This window comes from Hydra vulgaris, chromosome 08 (genome assembly GCF_038396675.1).
Source record: "Hydra vulgaris chromosome 08, alternate assembly HydraT2T_AEP".
Taxonomy (NCBI): domain Eukaryota; kingdom Metazoa; phylum Cnidaria; class Hydrozoa; order Anthoathecata; family Hydridae; genus Hydra; species Hydra vulgaris.
Window position 1 is genome coordinate 65,722,528 of NC_088927.1, and position 26,699 is coordinate 65,749,226.

At 28.4% G+C, this 26,699-nt stretch overlaps 1 protein-coding gene across 2 annotated transcripts in view; it reads left to right on the forward strand.

The window, feature by feature from the left end:
• LOC100203405 (uncharacterized) overlaps positions 1-26,699 on the forward strand; it is a 203,492-nt gene that overhangs the window by 109,569 nt on the left and 67,224 nt on the right. For both annotated transcript variants that reach the window (XM_065804187.1, XM_065804188.1), the window contains exons 13-15: positions 5,182-5,424; positions 17,127-17,427; positions 20,798-21,025. In XM_065804187.1, coding sequence (XP_065660259.1) covers positions 5,182-5,424; positions 17,127-17,427; positions 20,798-21,025 — 772 coding nt within the window. The remainder of the gene's footprint in view (positions 1-5,181; positions 5,425-17,126; positions 17,428-20,797; positions 21,026-26,699) is intronic.

Sequence of the window (26,699 nt, forward strand, 5' to 3'; positions counted from 1 at the left end):
AAGGGTGCAGCTAAACTTATCGAAAAACTTGTTGATAAAAAGCTATTTTATCTTGCTTGTCGTCACCATATCCTTGAACTTGTAGCTAGCGCTGTTTGGAAATCACTGTTTAGTGAAATCGGAGGACCAGAAAACAAAATGTTTGCTACCTTCAAAGAGGCATGGTCAGGTCTCAATAAGCAATCACCTATCCAGTTGCTGAAAATTGAAAATCCATGGTTGTTGGAAGTTAAAGAATGAGTCATTGAAAATTTAAAAATGCTGCTCAATAGCAAGGAATCATCTGTGTTTCCTCGGGATGACTACCGAGAGTGCGCAGAAAATAATCTTATTGTTCTGGGTGAAACACCACCTCGTGGTACCCATTTCCTCAAACCTGGAGCCATACATCAGGCTCGTTGGATGGCTTGCAACGTATATGCTGGGAAGATGTTCATGTTTTCAAAAGCAATGAAATACGACAAGGAAACTGTGTTAAACTGGAACGTATAAACAGATTCTTGGCTCTTTTTTACACCTCAGCATGGATGCAAGCCAGTATTGGAGCCGATGCTCCCGTAAACGATCTAGAACTCATTCATGACATGATGGATTTCCGCAATGTAAACAAAGAAATTGCAGATGTTGTGGTAGCCAAACTAAACAACCATCGATGGTACCTCACTGAAGAAGTTGTTTCTTTTGCTTTATTTAGTCATCATCCTAAAATGAGTGACCATGTTAAGCAAGAAATAGCAAACAAATTGTGGACAATAGCAGTGCCTGAAAACTTCCGAATGAGTAAACCAATCTTCAGACAAATCAAACGCAACACAACATTGAAGAGTCTGTTAGGACCGGAGTCACATCTGTTGTTCCAGAATCTCAACATCAGAAGAGATTGGCTTGCTAAACCAGTGAATCAATGGGCAGCAGATGAAGACTTCCAAGTTGCTGAAAAGTTTGTCCGAACAGTAAAAGTTGTCAACGATGCTGCCGAACGAGGCGTCAAACTAATCTCAGATTTTGCAACAATAATAACAACAGATGAACAACAGAGAGCATGGCTATTGCAAGGTGTAGAACAACATCGGAAGCTGTTTCCAAGTTTTGACAAAAAAACACTAAACATTTGAAACAAATAACTTGAACTTACTAACTTGAAGTGACAATTTCGACATTTTTCCTCATTTTAGACCTTAAAAACTATGAAAATATTGAATTATTTTCCAGAAATATATGTAGAATGTAAACAAACATGCACAAGTTGTGCATCATATTACTACTATATAAAAAATAACAATTTCCATAATTACTTTAATAAATTTAATTGAGTAAGACCAAGTAAGAACAAAAGTAAGATAGCGTTTTAATACATTTTTTGTTATATTTTAGTTAAAATGTTCAAGAGCTTTGAGCAACCCCTAGAAGACTTAAAATAAATCTGTAAAAAATGTTTTTCAATAAAAAATTGATAGTATAATGGGAAAAACTTCACTAGGCTATGTTCTGGGTTGTGTAATAATTTCTGGACAGCCCTAATATATATATATATATATATATATATATATATATATATATATATATATATATATATATATATATATATATATATATATATATATATTAGGGATATGACTTTTTAATTTTTTTTCAAATAAAATGTTTCCTGTATCATAAATCGATGAACTTTTACCTAAAATCATGAAAAAAGGCCCAAATAGCTTTCTGCAACAAAAAGAGGTCACCCCCAAAATAAAAATTTGATTTACCATTTTTATACATTCATTTTTGACCGATGTTTTAATCTTAAGCTTAATTCTCAGCTTAATCCTATTTATTTCATTATTTTGTTATGAATTTATAAATATAACGCCACAAATTACCATGGCAACGAAACGGCCGTGTGCCGGCAAATACTTGGAATTGTTATGTGATGACGTCATTGTGTTACCACGGTGATATAGACGACTGTAACAGACTGTAGAAGATTATAGAACTTAGTAGAACATTCTGGAAGCTCTAAATAATTATATAAGCGAGCTGCTGTCAGAGCTCAGTGTTGATAATGTGAATAGTTCTATGAAGTACTCTGCGTGTAACTGAGCTAATAAGGAACTACTGTAGCGAACTAAAGACGCTGTAAGTGTACGAAGTATAAGTAGTTGTAGCATTATCGTTAGGATACGGACTGGATTATCGAACTGTTATCAACATTGACTGGATTATCGAACTATAATTGGATTACTATACAGTTAAAGTATTTTATTAATTAAACGACTTTATTAAACGGATATTTACGCTCAGCTATCCGTAAAGTCGTAACAATATTATATGATGTCTCACAAGAAAAGTCATACCACAGTAACAAAGAACAAGAAGACTTGGACTAAAAATTTGGTGAGATTTCAAGAGTCACACAGAAGAAGAGGAAGCGTGGCTGTAGAAGAACATTCACTCGATGAAAAATCCAGAATACCACTTCAATTGCAGATCGTAGGAAGATACCAGTTTCTCGGAGCATATGTTAAAGGAAGAAAAGAACGAATAGACCAAATTTCTAAGGAAATTACAAAATTGTGGGACAATAAACTGAATTTTCCACGTGTGTCTGATCAAGTGATAAGAGCAAAGCTTATGAAGGTGCTGAAGGTCTATGATGAATGTGTCAAGCGTGGAAATTATGATGTTCTCAATGCATTATTTGACATCACGAAAGTGAATGGCCAGTGGTTATCCTCGGAAGATAAACGTCTATACCACCTACAAAAAGAAAGTAAAGGACAGGTGGGGTACTCAACAGGAAAAGTGGCAAGTAAAGAAACCATTCACCCTTCCAAGAGAAGGAAAGTCCAGTCTGGAACAGCAATACCTTCCACATCACAAGTCCTGTCTACCACAGACAGTGGTACTGAATCTGAAAACTGCAAAAGTAAGAGTGAAGATGATGAAGACGACGACGGTGATAAAGACGATGATGAGGACACTCAGAAAAAAACTAGAAAGCACTACAAAAGTAAATTTGCTGTAAGTATGGTTACATCAAGTGGAGTTTCCACAAAGAAAGCTGCTAAAATATGCAATGTATTATCACAACAAGGTATTGATATTCCAACTCCAAGTCAATCAGCAATTTACAAGTCCATATTCAAAGAGGCAGGTAAATTAAAAAAAGAAATGATACAACAACTTAAAATGGAACAGTGGTCCTTACACTTTGACGGCAAACGAATAGATGATAAGGAATATCAGGTAGTTGTACTTCAGAATGAAAGAACTGACGTGAAACTTGATGCACTGCGTTTAAAAGATGGCAAAGCTGAAACTGTTGCTGAAAAAATTGCCAAACTTATTGATGAATACAATTTGTGGAATTCAATTAAGATGATCATTACTGATACAACAAACGTCAATACTGGGAAGAGAAATGGAGTTGTTGTGAAGTTGCAACGTATGTTTAAATTAAAGGGTGTCACAATACCACAATTTATCGGTTGTCAGCATCACGTACTAGACAGGATTCTCCGTCTGGTGATGGACGAAGAACTTGGGGGTGATACCAAATCTCCAAACATTGAATACCCATTTGTGTCTGAACTGTTGAATAAGTATGATGAACTGAAGGATAAGTTTGTGAATGGAACTGTAGAAATTCTTGATAAATCAGGGTGGAGAGATGATATGAAGTTTTTGTAACATTTAACAAGAATGTTTAGGTTCTATGAAGAACAAAGAAACTTCCCTCTGATTCACTTTCAGAACATTCCTAATATGAGCAATGCCAGATGGAACTCAAGAGCCATTCTCGCCATTCTGGCGTTCATTCTTATGCCTGAAGCGAGAAAGAATTTGGAGAAGGTTTGCAGGTTCATTTCATATGAGTGGGCAGAACATTGGTTTAGTAGTCAAAAGTACAATGACAATGACTTCAAGAATTTATCTGATGTATTGAAGCCTTACAAAAAGGCATTGCAGTCATTCAAAAATCACTGGAAGAAAGAGCCATCCGTCATCGACATACCACGAAGTAATCAGATAGCTGAACGTGCAATCAAGGTGATGCAAGACCTGTATGCTTCCTGCAGAAAGAAAGACAAACTGCAACTTCGATTCATTCTAAATAATAAGCGCTAGACTCTTTATAAGACGTGAGCATCATGTGACCCATGTACTAAACACAGTAGGCCTATAGACACAGACAGTTATGTATATTGTTGTATTAGACGCTTTGATACTGTTAATTTTGTAATACTTGTATAATTATATATCACATAATGTTTTATGTTATATCACAGTACATGTTGCATAAATAAATAAAATAACAACAGGAGTATGACTCTTACAACATCTTCAGCCTTTAATATTCATTTACTGTACAAAAGTGTACCTATTGAAAATTCGATTTTTTGGTTTTGGGGTGACCTTTTTTCAAAATATGTCAAAATGAAACATCTATTCATTCTTTTTACATAAAAGTTCATTGAATTACGATACAGGCCTAGTAGGTTGCAAAAAAGTCATATCCCTAATATATATATATATATATATATATATATATATATATATATATATATATATATATATATATATATATATATATATATATATATATATTTATATATTTATATATATATATGTATTTATATATATATATATATATATATATAGTTATATATATATATATATTTATATATATATATATATATATTTATATATATATATATATATATATATATGTATATATATATATATGTATATATATATATATATATATATATATAAAATAATTTTTTCATTTAACACTGTGTTTCATCAATAGAGATTTCTGATTTCCATTTCTGATGAGCCTTTATTGATGAAACACAGTGTTAAATGAAAAAAAATTTTGTTAAGTGATTTTCTACTAATTTATATATGTATGTATGTATATATATATATATATATATATATATATATATGTATATATATATATATATATATATATATATATACATATTTATATATATATATATATATATATATATATATATATATATATATATATATATATATATATATATATATATATATATATATATATATATATATATATATACATACACACACATATTTCTTTTATTTTCAACTTGAGCGTTTTTTTTTTTTTTTACATTTTTAAGCTGTTTTTATAAAAGCATAAAAGTTTTTTTTCTTTGTTCTTAGATTAGAGGCACAATGGGATATTGCAGATGATGCTGGTAATTTTCCTCTTGAGCTTTCTGTTCAGAATGCTACAACAACAGGGTTTCATTCCCCTTGTCTTGTACTCAATAAAGATATTCTTATTGAATCAAAAAATTATACATTTGTATTAATTTTTGGTTATGCAGATTCTTCAAATAGAGCAAAGATTAAATTTACCAAGTCTACGTGTTCTAAACCAAAACCAGGAGTTTGTTATGCCAAGTAATAATAAACTATATTATACTTTAATAGCAATAATAATATATTTATTTGTTTTGAATAAATAAACAAATATAAGAAGTATAAGCAAATATATATAATATAATCAAAGTCTATACAACTTGCTTAACTTGTATTTGCTGTTTTGATTTTATTTTTTTTCGTTGTCTCTTTTTATGTGTATTTAATGTAACTAAGAAAAAAAAAATATTTTGATTAGTTTTTAAAGAGTTTTTTATTAAAAAAATAATTAAAAAAGAATTTATGTTGTAAACTTAATCTTATTTTTGATAAATTTTTTGCTGTCTGCTAATTTTATTGGAACTTCATCACTATTGTAATCAAAAGAACTTTTTCTTCACTTTAATTGACAAACAGTTTATTAGAATGTTTAAGGAAGGATTAATATATTCCAATGTTGAATTTCTTTCTAGACCTTTGAATTATCTTTATGCTAGACATAGTAAGATTCTTTCTGAATTTATAAATTCTCTCAAACTTAAAAGAAATCTGCCCATACTCATTTGCTTGAATTTCTTTAAATATCTTAGAATTAGGTCACTTTTATATAAGCAGCTATTATATTATCATATCTGTTATTCAGGAGCTACTCTACAAGCACTACTTAAGCATCTTGAGTGACTATTAATGCTAATTTAATCTCATCAGTTTAACTAATAATTTTTCACAGACACATTTGTAGCTTCATACAGTTAGGGCTTCTTCAAAGCTATAATTGTAGTATTAATGCAAGTAGCCCATTTTGTTTCTATATTTTATTTGCAATACTTTAAAGTTAAGTTTAGGAATTTTTCTTTCTTAACTTTTTAGGCCTTTATCATTTTAATAAATAAATAAATCATTTCAACTAATATATCCTGATTACAATCAATATTTTATATCCGGAAAAGCATATATAAATACATATATATGTGTGTGTATATATATATATATATATATATATATATATATATATATATATATATATATATATATATATATATATATATATATATATATATGATATATGATATATATATCATCATATAAAATAATGGCTGTCAACAGTTAATGACTGCCCGAAATAACTAAAATTGCTATTTTGATCTCCCGAAATAAATTCTTGCCGGTCATGGTTAACCGATTAAAAAAAAAATCAGAATTTTAAAAAAACAAATTTTGACAAATAATCAGAATATAATTTGGAAAGTGCGTATACTAAAATTTCATAAAATCATATGAATTTAAAAAAGAGTGTTTGAAGGAGTGTTATTGTTTATAATATACTCCTATAATTTGCTTTGTTGACAAGTATTATGATGTAAGCTATATCAATTAATTTTTTTGCTTTTTCGCTAATTTAGATTACTTTTATTTTACTGGTGGTAAAAGTCCATTTTTCAAAATTGAAGTTCTTATTTTATAATTATTTTAATAAAAAAATTATACATATTATTAATAATAATATAATTTTAATAATAATATAATATATAATAACTGGTGCATTTAACAAAGAACATTTTTTTATTTAACTATGCTTAGTTAATTTTTTTTTTTTTTCTGTTAACCTTTTATTTATTTTCTCATAATTTTTTGCTGCAAGTTGCAATAGATGAATCAATGATTTATAACATTAATTTAAAATAATAATTGTATGCATCTCAGCTTCTTTTTTTTTCTTAATACGCTCTTAAAAATATAAATATTTAATACAAATCTCATTTTATGTAACATTAGTTATTTATTATAACAGTGTTTCATAAAACAATTGTCTTCTTAGTATTATGTATTCAGTTTTAAAAAATCTTATTTTTTTCCTTCAATTTTTTTTATTTGTAACCTTTATTGCCATTTTCAAAGTCAATGCAATGAGTGAATTAATTTAAACAAATTGAAATTATCAATTGGAGTGTTTGCATATTTTTGTTGTTTTTGTTGTTTGAATTGCCTAAAGCTTCATTTTATGTAACATAAGTAATTGTTGTATTAAACTTTGTAGTATTTAATATTTTGTTTAAATTTTTTAATATTGTATTAATTAATTTTTTTAATATTAAAAAAATTAATAAATACAATAATGAATATAATAATTTTTTTTACTGAATTAAAATCTGTGTGTACCAGTGTTGTTTTATATGTAATTATATATATATATATATATATATATATATATATATATATATATATATATATATATATATATATATATATATATATATATATATATATATATATATATATATATGTTATTACATTGTAGTAATCAATTTAATAAATAAAAGATCCTTAAAAAATAATTAATGTTAGATAATTTATCGTAATTTTGTAATTTTTTTATCACTTAAATATATATATATATATATATATACATATATATATATATATATATATATATATATATATATATATATATATATATATATATATATATATACAGGGCTCGAATTAATCGTATCGCGATCACTTTTCGCACCTTTGCGATTAGTTTTTTCTTAAAATTTGTTTTTTCGCGATCTTTCTTTTTTTTTGCGATTATTCTTTTTTTATTTTAGAAGATTGATACTCTATTCGCGAAAATTTAGTGTTCTTTTACAGTATAAAACTGCAGTGACTTCTGTAACGATAATTTTTTTTTAGCGGAGCATAAAGTAAAAGAAAGAAAAATAAAAAATTTAGAAAATCAATTAGCAAAAATGTTCAAATGCAGGAAAAAGACCAATTGTTTAAGGAAGGAAAAATTTAAAAAAAAAAAACGATTAAATACCTACTGGAATCAGGAAATAAAAGATTTTGATTGAAAAAGAAATAAAAGTTAATTGATTGAAAAGTCACTTTCTTATCTCGAATTCTCAAGGGCTATTCCGATTTAGCTCTTTCATTATGAACAAATTTAATGATATTTTGCGAAGTTTATTTTGCGAAGAATAGTGGGAGGCAATATAGACTCTAAATAGTTATTAAAAAAAAACTTCAAAGTTTGTTAGTGCACTTGCTAATTTTAAATTAATAGCGATAAATGGTGCAAATAAGGACCATAGATGCAGATTATCTACAGTTAAAAAGTGGAAAAACATTTTAATTGCGAGTTAGAATACGATTTAAATGGAAATGAAGTTATAAGATTAAGATGCAGTTTATGTAAACAATTTTAAAAACGGATAAGTCAAACAAAATTGTTTTCCATGACCTGGATCAAACCAGAAACAATATCAATAAAAAAAGATTCACTGGCATCGCACTTAAGCAGTGCGCAACATAAAGAGGCCACGCGAATTCATCAACAAACAACATTAGGTTCAGTTTCATTATCTAACCATGTTATTCATAATACTCCAATCAGGCGTGGTTTACGTAAAATACGCTGTAAAATATGTAAAATACGCCGTAAAAGTAACTTACGTAAAATATGTCATAAAAGTAACTTACGTAAAATACGCCATAAAAGACGCTGACTCGTTGCGGAAAAAGTTTAATATCGCGTATTACTTGGCAAAACTTAAATCAAAAATCAAAAAAAGTATTAGATCGTAAAAGATTCTATTATTTAGACACATTTTTTTCTTTTGCTTTATTTTATTGAATGAAAAAAGTGAATGCTAACTTTTATTAAAAAATACATTGAATGAAAAAGCAATAGATAAAAATATCATGGGAATTTGATAAGGTTACTTAGATAAGAAAACTTACTTAATAAGAATTTAATTATCATTCTTGTTTGTGATTGTGCGGGTTTTCGTGAAAATGTTAAGTTTTAACATTTTATCACGATAATGTTTTCGTCATTTTTAATAGTTTTTTATAACTGTTTTAAATTTATAGATTGTTTTATTAGAGTTTTAAATAATTTTTTTTACTGTTAAAAATTTATAGAAAATTAAATATTTTAGTTGTTTTAAACAGTTTAAAATATGTAAATAAAATAGAAAATGAAATAATTAAAAGAAGATAATATCAAGCTCATTGATTTTACAAAAATACAGCCGTTAGATTTAATGCAATATAATAATAGTAATAATGTAAATTATAACTAAAGCTACTTTACAACCGCTGAACGTAAATGTTATGACATCTTATACAAAAATGAGACTTATTATATATGTTATTATAAATAAGTTAAAATAAATAATGCCCCCTCCCCTCCGTCGGGAGTGGAGGAGGGGTTATGAGCAACAAAAAAATCGCAGTAAGATTTTTTTGTGTTAATTTGAACCCTGATATATATATATATATATAAATATATATATATATATATATATATATATATATATATATATATATATATATATATATATATATATATATATATATATATATATATATATATATATATATGCATTTGCCTGTAGATATAAAAAAATACTCAATATTAGTTATTTTTATAATATTGTTGTTCATCTAATTGTAATGCTCAATTGTTTAATGTTCATTGAATTTTAAAAACAGCATTATTTTTTGGGGTGCAATATGTGACAGATAAATTGGTTGCATTGTAGTAATCATATAATATATAAATATATAGAAGGTCATTAATTAATTATTAATGTTAGATATTTAATAGTAATTATGTAATTTTGGCACACCAAAACACACACACAAACACACACGTGTATATATAATTAGTGTTAAATATATATACATATATATATATATATATATATATATATATATATATATATATATATATATATATATATATATATATATATATATATATATATATATATATATAACACTAAAGTGGAAATAATTTATTTGAAAAAAATGTCCATTAGAAATAAATTTCATTTTTGAAATCACAATACTTTTTGCAATTATAATCTAAATTTTGAAAATAATTTATCGATTTCCTGTAAAAATAGTTAAACAGGCAGGTCATAGATTTTTGTTGTTTAAGATATGTTGTGCAAACAGAGATTTTATCTAACTGATACTTGTATCAAATAAGAATGTTTTTTTTTTATAACATCTTTGCTTCCAACTAGGCTGCAAGCAACCACTAATTAGAGTTGGAAGTTACTGGAAGAGAAAAGAAGAAGATTGTAGAGCAAGATAACAATTAACAGACTATTACAAAGATTGCAAATCATATGTATCAGGAAAACAAGATAAAGAAAGTGAATTCCAAAGAACTAATGTTTGAGGAAAAAAATTAGACTAGTAAGAGTTTTTGGAGCACTTAGGAACAGTCAGAAAAAGATGAGACTTAATTGAATGACGAGTAATATGAGAATGAATTTTAATAGATTGCACAAGAGACGCTAGCTCTTTAGAGCATTTCCCATTATAGTATTTGTAGAAAAGAGAAAGAGAAGCAACATTACAACAATGTAATAATGTTTGGAGGTTGGCTGCAAGAGCAGGTCCAACTATGTTAACAATGCGTTTTTGCACCTTGTCTGAAAGAGAAAGGGCATCATTAAAAGATCTGCCCCAGATATGGCAACAATATTCCATACAAGGATGAATTTGAGATTTATAGAGATAGATAATAGAATCCGAAGTAAAAAGTGTTGAGCTTGGAAAAAAGATGCAACCTAAGCAGATGCTAATTTTGTAACGGATTAGATATATGGTTTTCAAGAAAGATCAGAAGTAAGAGTTAATCTTAGAAAATGAAGGGTAGATAACTCATCGAATACATTACCGTTCATAAATATAGGAAGATCTAAGTTATTGCAATAAAAATTGGCTGAAAAAAGTTAAACTTTATCTGAATTAAAGTTGACCAGCCACTGTGAGCCCCTTGCTGAAGCTTAAATGAGATCCTTTTCAAACTCAAATACCCCCTCCAAGCAATCAGAGAGTGTTGGCTTCTTATCATGACAAGAATAAATGGTAGTATCATCAGCGAATAATGCCACCCTAGGTGTGAGAATATGTGGAAAGTTGTTAATGTAAATTAAAAAGAGTGTAGGGCCAAGAATTGAACCTTGACGAACCCCTTAAGTAACAGAATAAGAAGAAGATTGCTGCCGATTGAATACAACTTTTGTACTACGATTGGAAAAGAGGGAATAAATAATTTTAAAAATATTACCAGATACAGCATTAAAAAAAAAGCTTGTGGAGAAGACTTTATCAAAAGCTTTAGAAATGTCAAGCGCGATGACCTTAACCTTTCCACCTTTATCTAATGCACGATAAAACCTATTGGTTATTACTGTTAGCAAATTTGTTGTAGAACAAGAAGATCGAAATCCATATTGGTGATCAGAATGTAGGTTATTAAGTTCAAGATACGAGATTAAGTGTTTGTCAATTAAGAATTCAAAAACCTTTCATATGATAGAAAAAAGTCTAATGGGAAGGTAGTTAGACGAATCAAGTTGCTCTGCAGAATTTTTGAAAATAGGGACAACAGATGCCGTTTTCCAGCATGTTGAAAAACAAGACTCTGATAAGCACTTGATGAATAGTTTTGAAAGTATAGATGACAGCTTCGAAGAATTTTTCTGCAAGACTATAAAAGGTATGTTGTCCGGGCCACAATCTGGAGAAGAGTCTAAACAGGAAATCACTTTAGATACAGAAGCTGGAGTGATATGATTGTCAAGCATTGGATCAACCTGTTTGATGGTTATATCATTTAAAATGCAACTAGTGGAATCAAGAGATGATATTGATGAAAAGTTCTTATCAATTAATTCAGCTTTGTCTACAGGTGAGCTGACAAAGTCTAAACCAAGAGATGTGGAATTACAGGTTTGCCCTTTATTATTGATACTATTAAAGATACTCTAAGAGTCTCGAGAGCTTAATTTTTGTAATGAAATACGAAACTTCATGACCTGAGAAAAGTGGACTTTGGTGTTATACAAAACTTTTTTACAATTGTTTTTAACAGTAATAAACAGACATCTGTTTTCTGGAGAATTGTTTTGCAAATAGATATGGAAGTAATGGTTTTGATTGGTAATTGCAGTAGCACAATGTGAGGAAAACCATGGAGAAAAGTAAGGGTTGACCTGGAATTGTTGAGATGGAATAAAAGGATCCATGCCAGCCTGAATCCATGAAGTTATGTAAAAAGCATATATGTCAGCAGGAAGACAATAGATTTTAACCCAAGGGCTATCACGAAAAAAATCACGGAAAGAGTGTCAGTCAGCATTAAGGTAGTTTTAAGAGGTACAATAATAGGGGAATTTAGAGGATGTAGAAGAATGGGATAATATTTTTAAAGAGAATAAACCATGATCAGAAGCACCTAAGGGTGAATGTGGTGAAACTGAGCACTGACTAGGATCAGAAACAAGACATAAGTTGAATAGAGAAAGTAAATGATTCGAGTTGTCTGGAAAATAAGTTGGAAAGATGACTATTTGAGTTATGGATTGAAAGGCAAAAAATTTGGGTTTTAATGCCTGCAGAGTCACTGACACTAGAGCCAAGTCATTCAGTGTGATGAGCATTCAAGTCTCCAACAACAATGATATTGGCTGAAGGATAAAGAGAGAGGGCTTGGTAAATTGGATCAGAAATAGCATTAAATAGAATGCAGTCTTGAGATGAAGGAGAGAGATATAGAATAAAGAGAAAGGCGATAGAGTGAAGTGTTGCTAAATGAAAGCACATAAATGAATAGTCTGTGGATTCAAACCTAGTTTCATGGCAAATGGGTGAATTCTTTCGAATTTAAATACCCAGACCAAGCATGTGGTTATTGGAGTCTTTACGAGTTAAAGGAAGATAACCATCAACACTAAGATCACAAGATGAGACAGTTGAACTCAAATTAGTCTCACAAAGAGCAAATAGGTCTAGCGATCTTTGCAAGAGATAAGACTTGACAGAAGAAAAGTTACTTTGAAGACGATGAATATTAGTGAATGGTTGAGAGAACTTGGTGATGACGATGGTTTTTTGTTTTTGGTACTTTTTTTTTTTTAACTTTGTTAAAAAAATTGACTCAAAGCATAGAAAGTACTCAGTACACTATTTAATTGCCCAAACAATTGACTCATTATTATTAATAGAGCCTAAGTCATAACAAAGGGCTCAAAATGTTGCCTTGACAATCCACACCAAAAGTGCAAACAGGGACACCATTCATACACAACATGGCACTGTTAATACTTTGATATTTTTCAGTTGTTGATGGAATCAGCCTTTTCAGCTACATCAGAGTTCGAGAAATCTGACTAGTAGCTGGCGTCAAAGCCATAAAACTGGATTTTAGAACTGTTTCCTCATTAGGAGATATTGAATGAGTTGCCTAGTCATAATAAAAGAGACACAAGCAAAACCCATGCAATGAGTCAAGAAGATCCAGTATTCACATTCTAAATTGGAACCCCTTCTTCATCTATATTTTTAATACATTCTAAAATGTATTAAAAATATAGATGAAGAAGGGGTGCGAGGCTGGTCAACAAACAGAATCTGTTTGCCACTTAAGTGCTTGCCTAGGAGACCTTTTGCAAGACAGTAGCCAGATGCATTTATTATCTGCTTAAGATGAGTATTTTTTCAAGAGCCCCAAGGCAGGGTGTGTTCTAAGTTGGAGATGACTTCTCCTAGCTAGGAAAAGTCAACTCTGAGTTTACGCTCCTAACCGGAGTTTGCTTCTCCTAGTAAGTTTTACAAAATATTACAGTGATTTGAGCATAGGAATACTTGAAAAATTGGGAGCCACTGTCCCAAATGTGGAAAGAAGGATAAAAAAAATTTTTTTTTTTGGATTCTTAAAATAGGTTGAAATTCATTAAAAAATCTAATTTATCTAAAAAAATTTTCTTATTGTTTAAAAATAGCGACCAAAAAAACTGAAACATTCTCTTTTTGAGGGTTGCCATCTTTTTTTTTTTTTTTTTTTTTTTTTTTGTTATTTCACCTCCCCAAGGCCCAGAAGGCCACTACAGATGAGGAGGCTACTTAATTGTGGTTATAACCCTCTCTCAACTCTATAACTCCGAAACACGAACCTTGACGAACAAGGCCGCTGCGCGGAGAAACAAGTTGAGCGCGGTGCTACCAGGGACGTGGTGGGGATCGAACTCGGAACCTCTCGCTTATGAAGCGAGCGCACTACCACTACACCACTACCGCATCTTTTCAAGGTCATAGCTTTTGAAAGTCTAAATATTTTTTTTATAAATGAGAATTTTGCAGATAAATATTGCAGATAAAGTTGCATTTATTATGGTAGAGTTTTCCATTTAAATGATATTATTGCCACCTCCTTTAACAAATATTCAGACCTTAGGGTCCTAACTTTATGATAAATTTTAAGTAAAATGTTAAATATCATTTAAATTACTGGTTAAAAGTATAAACAATATTACTGTGTTTAGTATACTTCTTTGTGGTATATTGTAAGAAAATTTGTTAATAGATACTATGAACTTTTTTTATCAACTACAGTAGTTAAAGAAACATTTTAAATATTGATTAGTATTGCTTTATTCATTATACCATTTTAAATTCACTATATCATTTTATTCATTATATCATTTTAAAGTTCCAAACAATGAAAAATCTCATGAAGATAATAGAGCCTTAGCCTGCCTAATTTGTTTTTCAAAAGGATCAGAAATAGCAGAAGTTAAAAGTTAAATTTAGTATTTTTACCAAAAACCAATCATTGTGTTTATAACATTTGTGAAATTTCTCAAACTACAATTACTTCAGGAACAACATCTGAAAATAGAGGGTAAATCAAGTTGGGAAGAGTAAAGACATAATCACTGAGAACAATAAAATATGTAAAAGGTGCTTTTATTCTCAACTTAAATAATTTAAACTCGAATTTTGGAAATTTATATAAAAAATTTGAAGTATAAAAACTGAAAACCTGGATTTAAGTTTCTTTTAATACATCAGGTGGTAAATTACAATGTATTAAAACTAAACTACAAAGTATTAAAAAATAATTTAAGGAGGAGGAAAAAGGGCTTTTTCCATTTGAAAAATTCCCAATTTCGGAAATAAATAAATTTAAAAACACTTATGGACTTTGATGAAATTAAATGAAGAAAACAGATTTTTAAATTATTAAAAGTGACAGAATGTAATGGTAAAAAAAAAAGTTTAGCTATAAGGAATGAATAGGAAATAAAAAATACAAAGTTGGTGATGTAAACAAATTGTTTATTATTGACTTCGTAGAAAGCGTGGCTGAATCTCATTCAAATCTTGAGAAAATAATCACTACTTTAAAACTAAATGATTTAAAATACTTTCGTACTTTTTACATGAAATTGGCCAATAAATTTTTTGAAGTTCTTGTTCCAATGGAACTTTGTCAACTTTGTGAAAATACAAACAAAAATTATGACAATCTTGAAAAATATTTGCAATTTATTGATGCCACTCTATTGGCACACCAATAGAACCAAATTTCAGGTTTTTAAAGGTCTAAGCTTTGTGGTTAATTTAAAGGTGAAAAAAGTTCAAAACTGCTAAAAATATTCATTTGTTAGTAGAATTAATTAAATCTTCCCAACTGGAAAAAGATAAAGATATCATTTCTATAGATATTTCCTTTAAATGATGAAAATCTGTTAAAGTTGTCTAGTTTGTTATCTGAATATGGTTCAACCATTAGCAAGTACAAAGATACTTATGTAAAACTTGGTCTAAGAGTATAACCAAAAGTGCATGCTCTTATTAAGCATACATTTAAGTTTCTCTCACTTATGTCCAATTCTAATCCAAATAAAGGATTAAGTTTCTGGTCTGAACAGACTTTTGAATCTGTTCATTATGATTTCAATCAGTTTTGGGAGAATGGATACAAAGTTTTTAGTAGCCTATCTGCAAATCCTGCTTAAAGCCACTGGTATTTACAACTTCTGACATACCTTCTTTAAAACAGTTGTACTTTAAAGTTAAATATGTTATAATATATAGAAGTGTATCTTTAGGAATTTATTATTGATTGTAAGTGGAAATAAATATAAATGTAAACATTAACTAGTGTTGTTTAAACCATTCTCTACTTGAAAAACAATTGAATATATACTATAAGACCAATTTCAAGATTTTTTGTTGTTTAAGATAATTAACCTCCAGATATGTTTTTTCACACTAATACAAATTATGTTTAAAATAAATCACCTTGATCAGAGTTTAGGAATAATATTACTTTAAAATTAAGGTCTAAATATTTATAAGAGAGGGGTTGTTTTTTTCTACTTTCAACATTTGGGACATTGGGTCCTAATTTTTCAGATACATATTATTCCGAGGCTTTTTTTTTCTATAATTCACCTCCCCAAGGCCGAGAAGGCCACTACAGATGAGAAGGTTACTTGTCGTTATAATCCTCTCTCAACTCTTTAACTCCAAAACACGAAACTTAACGAACAAGGCCGCTGTGCGGAGAAACAAGTTTAGCGCGGTACTACCAGGGACGTGGCGGGAATCGAACTCGGAACCTCTCGCTTATGAAGCGAGCACTCTACCACTACACCACTACCGCATCACCACTTTGATCACTGTCGTTAATTTTTAAACATTCTTATTTAATACCAGCATCAATATAAAAAATATATATATTTATATATATGTATATGTATATATTAACAAACCATTCAAAAGATTAAAAATTGAATTAAAAATTATTTTAAAATAATGATACAATAAATGCATTTTATTTGCAAAATAAAATGATAAACAGAAACAAAAAGTATATTTTTTTAGCAAATCGAAACATTTTATTAAAAAAAATACTTAATAATAATTTTTCAAATTGTTGTTACTAGTCCTGCAGTTGGGTTTGCCCTTGAAACAAAATTCAATATTATTTGTGATAATTGGAAAGACTCTGATGGGTTGCTACGATACATGTTTTATTATAACAATGGTCAAACGCAGCACATGAATGTTAGTACTACAGATACAATTGATTATCCAATATTGAATGCTGCATCTACAGATCAACCTAGTTTATTTGATTTTTTGATGGGCCCTGGTGACAAAAACAATGATGACCAAGTCACAATTATTATAAAAGTGAGTAATAAATACCAAGCCTACACAGAGTACAAACATCTTTTTATCAAGGTAGATATTATAATGTATTTTTAATTGAATTACTTTGTACTTTTTTAAATTTTTTTTATAACTTTTTTATTAAGGGGAAATCAGGTGGCTCTACAGTGACGAACCCAGAGTTAGAAAAACTGTTTTTTATCAGCATCATAAGGGTTCCGGGAATGTTTTTGTGGTAGCCTCCCCCTCCCCCTCCTTTGCCTTGTATTTCCCTTGCTTAGTTTTATCTAAAGATAAGAACTTAATTAAAAATAGTGTCTTGTCATAAAGGGCATTTCTTCGAATACACAAATTAGTTGGTGGACGTAATCTTATGCTACCTTAGTTACTATATCACTTTTTTCTGTTCACTTTGTTTAGTTTCATCTAAAGATAAGGACTTGATTAAAAATAGCGTTTTGTTGTAAAAGGTTTCACACGAATTTAGCGATTGATATTATTTTATGCTACCATAGTTACATTAAGAAAAATTATTTTATTAAAGATTTTAACAAATGTTCAAGCTGCAAATACTAATATTTGCATATTGTACCTATTTATTATACATCTTTGCAAACCACCCTATTTATATTCATTATAAATAGTTTTAAGTGATTTTAATTTTCTTAGTTAATAAATGCTAAATAAACTTTAAAATTTTTAATCAATGTTTGCGAAATAAATATTTAATATGTGTTTGCAAAATTAAATATAAGAATGAAATGCAAAAATGAAAGCAAAAACTGTATATAAAATACTTGAAAATGAAATCTACTTAAAGTGATAAAATATATAAATATGTAAGCATTTATTTTAAAAAATTCAGCATTTGAAGTACTTAACTACATAACTAAAAATTACAAAAGTTTAAAATAAATTATATAACTTTTGTAAAATTTATTATTTACTCTTATCAAGCACAGCTTGAAAGAGTCTATAAAAACCTATAAGATATAAGAGTCTTACTTATTGCTTATATAAATACAAAAATAATAGATATAATAATTTTAGTAAGTTTATTTTTTTTTAAACAGTGATAAAAATGTGAAGTTAAAATTGAAGTTCAAAACATGAAAACAATTATAAAAGTAAAATTATACAATTTTTTATCTTGGTTGTTTATCTGCAATTTGCATTGTCATTTGCTAATTATTTGGTTTGACAATACTAATATTGCATTAAAGACAGAACAAAATAGTAGGTACCTGAAACAGAAGAAACCAAACATAAAACTAAAAAATTAGGCAAAAAAATAACATTACAATAAAGTAAAATAAAATTATAAGAAATAGAGCACAACAAGCTGAGTGAAAACAAAACAGTGAAATGTTACACTTATGTTTTTGAATGTTACAGTTAGTGAGTGTTGCAGTTAGTTTAGTTTAGTTACACTGAATGAAACAATCTAGCACCGTTTAGTTACACTGAGTGAAACAATCTATTTTGATAGTTACACGGAGTGTAACAATCAAATTATATAACTATACTGTTACAATCTATTTTGTTAGTTACACTGAGTATGACAATCAAACTATTTGATTATTATAGCAAAACTGTTTTTAGAACCCCATCAAAATCCATTTATTTTCTCCATGAGCTTATTTATTTGAATATCAAAAAAGAAATTCAAAAATCTCAATTGCCCACACAAGCACCTACCGCTGGCAGTATATACATTGTCTTTAAATAAAAATTTTTATTAAAAGACAAAAATTTTACTGCTAAATTTTAAAAATTAATTTAAAAGTAAAATTCTGCCTTCCTTCAATTACCAAAACACTTATATAAAATATTAGCATTATGCCACTTGCTTTAACATAGAAAGTGTTTTTTTATTTTGCACCAACATAATGAATAAACAGTTCAAAGTCATTACAGTTAGTTTCTAGAATGGAATGTTAGTTATTTTAACCTATTGCACATAGAAATGCATTTTCAATAGAAGCATACACAAATGAAACACAAAATTTATTTGCTTCAATATTTTATGTGCATTCTTCACTGCAGAGAAATATATTTTGCCCACAACTCATGTTTGTTTCTCAGCTTATTTTTACTGCAAAATCCATAGATTCTTTTCTTCACAGTACTTTATTGACTTTATTTTTTTTGACATATTTAATAATTAATAATTTGTAACATGCATGGACTGATAGATTTTGAAATAATTCAACCCAATTTAAGTTATGTGCAAATTTATTTCTGCATAATTTCCCTTCCTCCATACATAACGACTCCTCAAAGCTCAAGACATAATTAAGTTATTTTTTATTATAACGCCGAGTTTTAACATAAAATATTTGTTTTTATGTATATATGTATATATATATATATATATATATATATATATATATATATATATATATATATATATATATATATATATATATATATATATATATATATATATATATATATATATATATATATATATATATATACACATACATACAAACACACACATATATATATATATATATATATATATATATATATATATATATATATATATATATATATAGTATATATATATATATATATATATATATATGTATATATATGTGTATATATATATACATATATATATATATATATATATATATATATGTATATATATATATATATATATATATATATATATATATATATATATATATATATATATATATATATGTTATACAAACATATATATATATATATATGTTATACAAACATACATATATATATATATATATATATGTATGTATATATATACACTACTGTCGGAAAGATTGTGGACTCAACAAAAAATTATGTTTTTCATCACTTCGTGCCAAAAAAAACTCAACCAAAACAATCACGTTTACTTAACTGTATTATTACTGTGTTTTGTATTCAATATTGTGTGCATTGATTAATGTAATCCTTAGATCAGTAACCATTTTTTCAAAACTCAAAGGTGTCCACAATTTTTCAGACAATAGTGTACATATATATATATATATATATATATATATATATATATATATATATATATATATATATATATATATATATATATATATATATATATATATATATATATATACATATATATATATATATACATATATATATATATACATATATATATACATATATATATATATATATATATATATATATATATACATATATATATATACATATATATATATATATATATATATATATATATATATATATATATATATATATATATATATATATATATATATATATATATATATATATATATATAATTGCACTTCCTTTATAATAAACTTTATCATTGTTTGCATTTTTTTGATATATATATTATAAAAGTGTTGGTAATAAATTTTTTTGAATTCTTTAAGTATTAAACTTTTTTGTTTATTTAGATTTGGTTTATTTGTTTATTTAGGTACAACCAAATGATAAACCTGTAAATGTTACAGACTTGATTACTGGAATTGATTTAAACGACACACAAAGTCTTGCAAATCTTGTTCAAGCAGTTAGTTCAACTACAAATAAAATGTCAGCTAATTATTCTAATAGCACTCTAACAACTGCAGATAACATTACTGGTTTTATTGATAATGCTGCATTGAATCAAGAAAAACAGCGACAATTGAGTCTTTTGCAAGATGTAAGTTCTATATAAGTATAAGTGATATATTCAAATAAGTTCATGATCACCCTGCTACTGGTAACATATAACCCAGTGCAACCTGTTTCATGTTCTGCTGCCTTGTGGGATTCACTTTCTAGGCTGGAAGGAGTTGGCTTCCTCTGATCAGTACTATTAATATTGGTCATGCCTATAGATTAAATATATATACATATTTTATTTTTATTTTTTGTGTGTTTTTTATATAGTTGGAGGTGCCTTAGTGACTGTTTTAGCTCACCTGTAGTGTAATTTATATGTATAATTGTGTTCTTTCTAAATCTCTGGCATGGTGTTTGCTAACCCGTAAGTTACTTTATATATGTATGTTTGTGTTTTGTCTGAACCTCTGGCGCAGTGTTTACTCACCTGTAAGTTACTTTATCTTTGTGTTATGTTTAAATTTTTAAATCTGTTTTGATGCAGTGTGAGCTCATTAAATAACTAATTACTCTAACTATAAACTTATACTCACTTTAATCTCTAGTATTTGTTATATGTAGTATTTTTTCTAATGGATTTCCAAAATATCATGTCTAATATTTTAAATTGCTGTTTGCAGGAAGCAGCTCCTTTTAATTATTCCAGTTCAGGTCAGATTCAGGATCATCACGATCACCCTGCAACTGGTATCATGTAACCCAGTGCTACCTATCCCTAAACTGCTGCTATATAGGGTGTGCTTTTTTAGGCAAAGACTAGGAGAAACAAACTTCAACAAAAGGCTAGAAATGGTGTCTCAATAAAAATATTCGTCTTTGGCAGATGCTAACTGCATCCAGATAAAATTTCCCTGCTTTTAAGCTCTTGTAAGTAATGACTTTGGGTTAATAACCAGGACTGAGACAACTTCATAGTTCATTGCTTAGGAGCCTATGCGTTATATAGAGATCTTCAGATCTCAATGTTGATGGGTACTATCCTTTGATTCAGTAAGATTCCAATAGTTACATGCTTGGCTTGGGAGTATACAAACACATCAATTCACCTATTTTTCATGAAATCAGGTTCAAATACTTTGACCATTCTTTTATATGCTTCCGCTTAGCACCTCCTCACTCCATCACCTTTCCCTTTATTCTTTATAATTCTCCTTCTTTCCAAGAGTGCACTCTTTTAGATGCAATTTATGATCAAATTGACCATGCTCTCTCTCTTTACCTCTCTGCCAATATTACTGTTATTGCTGACTTAAATGCTCATTACACTGAATGGCTTGGCTCTAAAACCACTGACCCTGCTGGCATTAAAGCTTTTAACTTCTGCATTTCTCAATATCTAACCCAGATAGTTAGCGTTGTGACTCATTTTCCTGACAACTCTAATTATTTAGCTTCACCTCGTTGTTTATGTCTTGTCTCAGATTCTAGCTTGTGTTCAGAATCTCCTTTGTCTTCTTTAGATGGGTCTGACCATGCAATGATTTCTTCAAATCTTTCATCTTGCAAATCTTGCACTAATAATTAGCCATAAAATTATGTAAAAATGTGCTGTCTGATGATAAGCTCTATTATTCTCCTTTCATTAAGTCTTGTATCTTATCACAGAAGTTAGGCTGTAGAGACTTTTGGAGAATCTTAAACAGCATTGTTAACAAGTGTAGGTCTAACGTTCCATCTCTCATTTATGGAATTGTATATTATTACTTCTCCCAAGAAGTAAAGCAGAACTGTTTGCAATGAACTTTTCTACTAATTCGACTCTCAAATCTTATGGTCATTTCTTGTCTTCTTTATTATTCTCTTCCTTCCATTCCAATTAAACAGGCTAACCCATTGTTAGACATTCAAACCACACCAACTTCCATTGCTAAAGTCATATCTCAATTAAACTCTTATATGGCATGTGTTTCAGACAACATTTCTGTTATTGTCTTACAAAAGTGTTCTCCAGAACTTTCTTTAATTCTTTCTAAACTATTTAATAAATTCTTGACTGAGTATTGTTTTACTGCAAGCTAAAAAAATGGCATCTGTTGTTCCAATTTTCAAAAACTCAGGTGAACATTCTGAGCCCTCCAATTTTTGTCTGATCTGTCTTCTTTCTGTTATTAGCAAGTTCTTTGATCAACAACTTTCTCTTATATCTATAGCTTTCGACAAAGTTTGGCATGCTGGTCTTCTCCATAAGCTTGTTTCATATGGTGATCTGTGAAAGTTTTTGAGGTTATCAAATCGTTTTCTTCTATCTGCTTTATTAGTCATCCTCGAAGGCCAACACTCTTCTTCGTTTCCAGTAACCTCTGCTGTACCTCAAGTTTTTATGCTTGGGCCTATGTTTTTCTTGTCTACATTAATGTTTTTCCTAGCAACCTTACATCTAAAGTAGCTCTTTTTGCTTAACTTAATACTCTAGTCTTGGCGAAAAGTGTTCTTTTTTTGATCGTTTAGAACAGGCAGCCGGTCTTGAATCTAAATTTACTTCTGTTAAAGATTGGGGCTTGCATTGGCTTGTATTTAACTCCGACAAAACTCAATTATTTACTGCAAGCAACTATTACTGCAGTACTGTCGACATTCCTATCTTAATGAATAACAACCCTCTCACTTTTTGTCTCATTTAAATTTCTGATTTTCTTCTTTTTATCTGATTAAAGAGATAAACGTTTCTCCGCTGCGCAGAGAAACAAATTTATTTCTTCAACTCCTTCAAACTCTAAATCATGCTTGCCATTTTTTCTCTCCTGATTCCATTCTTTACCTCTAAAAATCTCTTATTTGAACCTGTATGGAATACTGTTGTCATATTTGAGCTGGTTCTTTTAATGATGCCCTTTCACTTTTAGACAAGGTCCAAAAATGTTTTTTAAACATAGTTGGACCTGCTCTATCTGCTAAGCTTGTTTCTCTTTCCCATCATTGCAAATTTGCATTTCTTTCTCTTTTCTGCAAATAATTATGAATGCTGCTCAAAGGAGCTATCATCTCTAGTTTTATCAACTAAAACACATTCTTGCTTGACTTGTCATTCAGTAAAGTCTCATTTCTTTACTGTATCTGGCCCAGCATGCTCTTAAAATATTTATTTGTCTTTTTTTTCCCCTTGCTTTTAACTCTTTGAAACTTTCCCATCTTAATGTTTCCCTGACTCAAACAACCTTTAGCTTTTCAATTTTTACGTCAAGCGTTTACTTGGCCTATACATTTATTCTTTTATCTAGTAACTCCTAACTTACGAGTGGTTGCTAGCAGCACTGTTGGGAAAGAATCATAGTAAAAAAAAAAAATTGTGAGAAAAAAACCATGAATATTATAGTTTTTTATATTTTGTTAAAAAGCATAACATTTGTGCAAAAAAATCTGATATAATTTTATTTATATAAAATTTGGGTTATGGTTACATTTAGCATGATTTAAGTTTATAGATAACTCATTGGCTCATTCATAAATAGAGATTTGCAATATTCTCAGTTCTGTTAATTAATCATAAGTTGTAACATAGGGCTCTATATGTGGCCTCGACAATTCGCACAAATTTTAGTTTTTGTTTTTTTACTTTGTAAAGAAAAAATTAAGTCAAAAATTTTTTAATTATAAAATTAATAACCTATCTAGTATTTAAGGGTTTTAAATAATTTTTGAGGCATTTGAAGCTTGGCATTATTTTATTATATAGATCACTTTTAGGAGGTCATTTTCAGTCCTTGTTTAGAAAAGTTATTATGTACCTGCATACAAATTGGCAATTTTACCTACGCGCTAAAAAATTTTTTAAGCCAAAACTATTATTTTGGCTTAAAACTAAAATTCTCTTTTAGTATCAATTATGCTGTGTTTACAGTTATGAAATTTGCCCATATACTATTCTCCTCTCACATAAAAAAAATGCAATATTTTTTGTGATATAGCAAAAAAAGATTATTATTTTGTAATGTATTATTTTGTATATTTTATAATGGCTTCTTTTACTTAAGTATGAACAAAATGAAGTCCAAAAATTTGTTTTAACATATGTCACTGTTCAAATTCATACAACCATACATTGAAGAACATTGATTTTTTTGCATCTCCAAGGCTTCACGGACTTTTCTTTCAAATTTTTTATCCTCAACTTTTCTGTTTTATCACATTCAATTTCCTCATTGCAATTTACTTTATGCAAAGCTAATGCATACTGGTTTAACTTGCCTTCAGTCAAAAATTTTTGGTGTTGTTGAACCCTTGTTTGTATTTGAAGTTGTGATTCACAAACATACACTTTGGACCATTTGCACTTAATTAAACAGGTTTGCTGTTGCGTGGTAATTTTGATTTATTTTTAGACGTTAATAGTGTTTTTAGGTTAGCAAAAACGGTTCTGTAACCAGCTTTTCTGAATATTCTTCAAAGTCTGGGAGATATTATTTGTATATGGAGTTTGATAGCATTTCATTTTTATTTGCTAAATGTTTTTTTTAAATTTGATACGAAATATCTTTAATCATTTTTTCATCACACCCATTTTCAGAAAAATGGTCTCTCAAAAAAAATCTCATCTTTTAAATGGTTTAAACTACATATTGAATATGCTCTGTGTATGTATCCGTTGAATATTGCTTTTAAAATTTTGGGATCGTGATTAGAATAAGGTTTGATTTGGATATTAGTTATAGCATCTTTCCTGTTAACCTTGAACTCATATTTTCCTTGTATATTATTAATAATAGTTATATCTAAAATGTTAAGTATCTTATTTTTATTTTCAACATTAATAGCATATTTTAAAGAAGGATGATGTCTGTTAAGGATTGTTTGAAACTGTTTTGTTTGCTTTAAGTTAAAAAACCTAGCGTGGCTATCATCTACATATCTATGAAACGATTTAACATCAATGGAAGGAATCATTGTCATTGTCATTTTTATTGTCTTTTCCTCATGGTATTGTAAAAAAGATTCAGTCGAAACAACGATTAAAGGCAATCCAATTTGGCCTGATTTCTCTAACTCATGAATCTCACCGTTTCACAAGAAATAACAACAAACAAACAAAGTTCAATTAGTTGTTTTGTTTCAGTTAAAGTAGGTTTAGTTGAGTTTTTGTAAAAATCACTTTTATTTAATTGATCCAAATGTACTAAAGTTGCTTCTTTTAATGGTATTGATGGGTATAAGTTCACAATATCAAATGATACCTGTATTTCATTTTTGTCAATTAACCACGACTTTTTAACCTAATAGGGTTTTCATTTAAGACCGGTTGTATTCTTTTACCCTAGTAGTTTGAAATTCCAAAACAAGGTGTGCCAATAGTTGATATAATGACTCTCATTGGATAAGATTTGCTTATTTATGAGTTTTAATTAGCCCTTACAAATGTGGTGGGACAGGATCATATGCTTTCATAAACACCTTTAGAAAAATGTTGCTTTTTGTTAAGCTTTAAAAGGAAAGACTTTATTTTAATTGCATAACTTAGAGTGGGATCAATACTAATAAATTTGTTGGGCCAATCTGTTCTCTAATTTTTTCAATGCTTCATCATGTTCTATTCTCATGAATCTCATTCCTTTATCAAATGGATAATTATCAATTTTCTTGTCTTGATTAATTACTTTAAATGCTTTTCTTTGATCTCTTGTTAGATTATGACTAGTTTTTTAGCCCATTTTAAGTTGTCTCAGTACATTTTTCCTTTAGGCATGCGCTTTTTCAATTTCTTTATTATATTTAAGTTT